The 5,206-nt window shown below is 55.7% G+C and overlaps 1 protein-coding gene across 1 annotated transcript; it reads right to left on the bottom strand.

Annotated features, from left to right (window-relative positions):
* Positions 1-327: 327 nt before the first annotated feature.
* On the bottom strand, positions 328-4,966 carry ZIC1 (Zic family zinc finger 1). The gene is made up of 3 exons (XM_006728275.3): positions 3,269-4,966; positions 1,689-1,852; positions 328-1,019 (listed from the first exon to the last, which is right to left on the bottom strand). The coding sequence occupies exons 1-3, from the start codon at positions 4,248-4,250 to the stop codon at positions 822-824; spliced, it is 1,344 nt and encodes a 447-aa protein (XP_006728338.1). The 5' UTR covers positions 4,251-4,966; the 3' UTR covers positions 328-821.
* Between the last annotated feature and the right edge of the window lie 240 nt (positions 4,967-5,206).

Below are 5,206 nucleotides of genomic sequence, written 5' to 3'. Positions count from 1 at the left end.
ACGAATTCTTGACAGGACATGAAACAACATTTTACTGCACTAAAGTACTTAGACTTTGGGACGAGAAATGTTTGCACTTTATACAAAAAAAAAAAAAAAAAAAAAAAGCACATTAATACCAATAATATTCTGTTAGGTCGACGTGGAGACTGTAATCGTACAAAGTAATTCACATTTTGGTACACATTTACTAGAACATTCTTCCCATTCAGTACAAACAGTTGGCTTTCGGCCGCCCACCCCCCTCCCTTCCCTCTCCCCCGCCCTCCCGGCCCCTCCCCCCTCCCCCAATGCAAAGACCACAACGCCACGAACCCACCCGCCCGCTCCAACCGAGATATAACTATTTACAGAATCCAACAGTACAGTTTTAAGCTAATAATTCTGTATTTACAAGAATGCAAAGTAAAACAAAAACAAACAAACAAAACGGAAGCCCAGAGGGCCTGTTCGATTCCGACGAGAAACTGGCCCTCGGTTGGGGTTGGCAGCACTTGGTCAGGCGGCCGCCTTCTCCTCGACCACCCTCCCGCCCCATGGCTACCAAACCTTTGCCAAAAAAAAAAAAAAGGAAAGAAAGAAAGAAAAGAAAGAAAGAAAGAAAGAAAAAAGGAAAAAAATTAAAGGTTTGGGGCTTTCTTTCTCTTACTCGGTCCTGGGTCTATTGGCAGGTTTAAAAAAAAAATAGGACTGCGGTGTCTGGGGCGGGGGGGTGGGGGGTAGGAGGCTGTGTTGATTCGCAGGGTTCATTCAGTAATATTTTGTGTACGTGTGTGTTCAGTCTCTTAAATACGGTTTTGTTCGGTGTTTTGTTTCTGATTTTAAACGTACCATTCATTAAAATTGGAAGAGAGCGCGCTGTGGCCGGCTGTATGGTGGACTGCAGAGGAGGAGGGCGACAGGGAGCTGGCGGTCGGGTTTTCTGTGGAGGGAGACACGATGGTGGGCGGCGTGGAGGACTCGTAGCCGGAGCTGGCGGCGGGCGAAGGCTGCGAGCCCTGCGAGGAGGATTCGTGGACCTGCGGGAATAAAGTCGCGTTTTTACGGAGATAAAGAGCCCGCGCGGCGGCCGCCTAGGACGGGTGAAGGCCGCGTGCCGCCTCCCCACACAGCGCTGAATCCCCTTGAACTCATGGGAGGCCTGACCCGCCGGACTTAGGCTTGGCTGCCCGCCTCCGCCCTGCAAAGGCAGTGCTCCAGGGAGGGACAGCGCCCCCCGGGACCCACAAAAGAAAAACAGATCTAGGAAGGGGGAGGCTGGATTTGAGGCAGGAGCCTGCGATGGTCCCTCCTGCAGCCGTTGTACTTTGCTTGCTCAGATTTAGGTAAGCAAACGCTCAGGCCTGTGTGCAAGAGCCCCACACTCCTGCCAACGCTGCCAGCTACAATGGCGGCAGCTTCGGCACAGTCAACCCGCTGGTACAGCCCTAGCTAGCTCCCTACCTGGGCCAAATTCCGGTCGCGTGCTCCCTTCTTTTAACTTTATTATTAAACAGTAAACTTAGGGTGCCCTCATTTCCCTTTCCAGCTCCCACCCTCCCTGCCCAGCCGCACTCAGCAAAGCGGAACCGTTGGCTTTCTGCCTTCGCCAGTTCCTTCCACCACCCGGCTGTCACTCACAGCCCAGCCCGGCCGAAGAGCGGAGGGGGTCCGGGCTCAAGGGCGGCCAGCGAGAGCGCGGCGATTACCTTCATGTGTTTGCGCAGTGAGCTGGGGTGCGTGTAGGACTTGTCGCACATCTTGCAAAGATAGGGCTTGTCGCTCGTGTGCACGTGCATGTGCTTCTTGCGGTCGCTGCTATTGGCAAAGCGTCGGTCGCAGCCTTCGAACTCGCACTTGAAGGGCTTCTCCCCTGGTGCGAAAGGCAAGAGAGAAGTCTGATTGCAACAAATCCTGCGGCTGTTTTTAAAATTTTAAACAATGATAAAAATCAAAACAAAATAAAAAGGCAACAGCTCTGTGTTAGTACCTTCCAAGTTAAAAAAACCCGAGTCTTTAACAAAGTCTTATATCTGCAGGGGAATTATAAATATCTGAACTATTTTAACTTCTAATCCAATTAGATCCAGATTTAATTTTTTTTATTATTATTATCAGTGGTGGTAGTTTTTCTAGAGCCCAGACTGGCAGCAGGTCTGGCTGCTGGTTTTTCTGCCCGGGGCTATACAGACGACTTCGGGCGGCTCCTACCTAGTTCTTGCTTTCTAATTTTCACACTGCCAGCAGATTCTCCTGCTGTGTTGCTCTTCTCTCCTCCCCCTACCCCCTCCCCGACGCTCCGCACCCCCCTCGTCGCCTCCTCCACCCCACCCCACCCCCTACACACACTCACATTTTATAAGGTAATCTGGGCCGAGAGCTCGGCGCCGCAAATTCTTCCTTCACTCTGGCATTAAACCCCAAGTTCCAAACGCGGTTCACAGAAATCACCCAGGCAAACCAGAATAGGGAAGCAGACAGGATTCCCGGCCTTGTTGGCGCTAGGGGCCCGGAATGGCCTGCCTGACTCAGACCACAGGCTTGAGCTCGCCGCGAACTTTTCTTTTAACTGTTCCTGGCCAGTCTCTTCATTTTTAAAGGCTAACGCAGGGTATTCGGTGTTTTGAAAACTCTCTCATAAAATCTAATTGACAAAAAAGACTTCTCCGCCTTCTGTCGACTCTCCCAACTCTTTAAGCTTACTCAAATACAAGTCACTACTAAAACTGGGCTCTTTAAATATGCATAAGCCTTCAAAAGCCTCCTCAGGCCCAACTTTCCTGCTTTCAATACTCCCCCCCACCCTTTCAGTTTTTGTTTCTTTCTTGGCGCCTCCATCCTATCTCCTCCAATTTCCTTAGCTCCTTCTTTTGACAACATCTTCACTAAGGTGTCTAGAGAAAGATGTTAGCCGGAAGCAAATGTTTAGATTTGTCTGCAGCTGGACTTGCTGGCGCCTCCGCCACCGCGGAGAATCGGCCACCTCTCCTGGCTTCGCGTACACCAAGGGCTCCACAAAGCTGGGTTTGTCTCTCTGCTCTCCCAGCCTTTTTTAGTCCTCATTTAAAAATCTAAATTCCTAGATACCTCTTGGCCAGTCCTCTCTATACCTCTTCATAATATCAAGCCTCAAACTAAACACCAGCGCACACTTCCACTGCCTGCCTGCTGGAACCTGACGCCCAGACCCAACCGCGGCCGGGTTTGTGCGCCCCGGCCACTGACTTTTGGATTTCGGGTCCCAGGCCCAGGATGGAGGGGTGGGGGTTCAAGAACAGCGGTTTCGTACCTGTGTGCGTCCTTTTGTGGATCTTTAAGTTCTCAGAACGCGCGAAGACCTTGCCGCAGCCAGGAAAGGGGCAGGGGAAGGGCTTCTCGCCCGTGTGCACGCGGATGTGGTTGACCAGTTTGTATTTGGCTTTGAAGGGCTTGCCCTCGCGCGGACACTCCTCCCAAAAGCAGATGTGGTTACTCTGCTCAGGCCCGCCGACGTGCTCCACGGTGACGTGCGTGACCAGCTCGTGCATGGTGCTGAAAGTTTTGTTGCACGACTTTTTGGGGTTGGCCAGCTGCTCGGGCTCGATCCACTTGCAGATGAGCTCCTGCTTGATGGGTTGGCGCATGTAACGGAAGAAGGCGCCAGCGCCGTGATGCGCGGCCATGTTCACGTTCATGGGCCCATAACCGTGCAGCTGCGGCGCGGCATAATGCTCCGAACGCGGGCTGGTCACCTGGCCGTACTGTTCTGGCCGCGGGTACATGTCCCCGGAGAAGCCAAGCCTCATCTGCCCGTTTACCACGTTGGGCGACGCGTGGCCCGCCGCCTGCTCGTGAAGGCCAGGGAAGAGGAGGTGGCCCGCGGCGTCCGTGTGACCGTGTGGGCCCCCGAAGCCTCCGGCTGAAGCAGCGAACAGACTGTGCTGAGCGCTGGCTGCCGCTGCCGCGTCGCCAAAGCCCCGGTTGCGGAACAGAAAGTCCCGCGTGGAGTTGAAAGCTGCGCTCGAATAGGAGCCGACGTGGCCCGGGTGGTGGTGATGGCCCAGGGCCGCGGCAGCCGCGTAGCCGGGCGCCTGCGACGTGAAGGCCGTCTGGCCGGCGGAGGCCAGCTCGTGAGAGCTGGGGTTGAGCTTGAAGGCGCCCATGCCGTCGGCGAACGGGTTGATGCCCAGGCCCACGTCGCGCTCGGCCACGTCGCCCGCCGAGTGGTGGCGGGACGCGCCAAAGGTGGTCACGCCGATCGTGGGGTACTGGGGGCCGGCGTCCAGGAGCATCGTGGCTGCTCGGGGCGAGCCCCGGCCTCCCCCGCCCCCCCCACCCTCGCCCGCCGAGGAGGGAAAATCAGGAGGAGGAGGAGGAGGAACGGGAGGCGGAGGAAGAGGAAGAAGAAGAAGAGGAGGGAGGAGGAGTCGACCCACCTCGCGAAGTCCTAGCCTGCAGGCAGCGGCGCAACGCGCCGGGACGCCCACCTGGCCAAGCGCGGGGAAGCCGGACGGCTCCGGGCCGCAAGCAAGGCGGGCTCCGGCGCCCGCCAAGAAGACCCCGCCGGCCGGGCTCGCACTTTCTCGCCGCTCAGTCTCTGCCGAGAGGACCCTGCGTCAAGGCTGCCCAGGGAAAGGCATGGAGCATCTCAGCCCCCCCAAAAAAAACTTCCTCCCGGATTTGTAGCATAGAGGAATGTGAGCGCCGAAGCCACGACTACTCGCCCTTTCTCCGCCTCGCGCCGTATGCCCCTCCTTATTTCTCCACTAGCCCCTCGCCCTTTCTTTTCTCTCTCTCTCCTTTCTCTCAGGCTCGCCTTCTCGCTCCTTCACTCTCCTTTTTCCCCCTCTGCTTTTTGCGAAAAAAAAAAAAAAAAGGTGGGGGAGAAAAAAGAAAGAAAGAAAAAGCCAAAGAAAAGGCGCAAATCATGCACAATATTGTCTTTTGCGGTTTATCTTCCTGGGGAGAAACTTTCACCTCCTCAGCCGGGCGGTGAGCGCGAGACTGATAGCAGCAATCATTCCTGCAGATAAATGAATTGAAAGGACGACACCGTCCCCCCCTTGATGAATGGGAGCAGGGGGAGGTGTCACGTGCTGCTGACGCGGGCGCCCATTGGTGTGCCCGCACTCCCCCCGCCTGCAGCCGCCGCGCCAACGGAGGGCGCGCCGAGGCGCCGCGCGCCGTTCATTGGCCCGCCCGCCTCATCAATCCCAGGTATTGTAAAGCGCTTGACATCCCCTTTTGA

Source organism: Leptonychotes weddellii, chromosome 1, assembly GCF_054177405.1.
Source record: "Leptonychotes weddellii isolate Sample4059 chromosome 1, ASM5417740v2, whole genome shotgun sequence".
NCBI lineage: Eukaryota > Metazoa > Chordata > Mammalia > Carnivora > Phocidae > Leptonychotes > Leptonychotes weddellii.
Note: the sequence above shows the minus strand (reverse complement) of the source record. Positions and strands in the feature narration are given on the sequence as shown.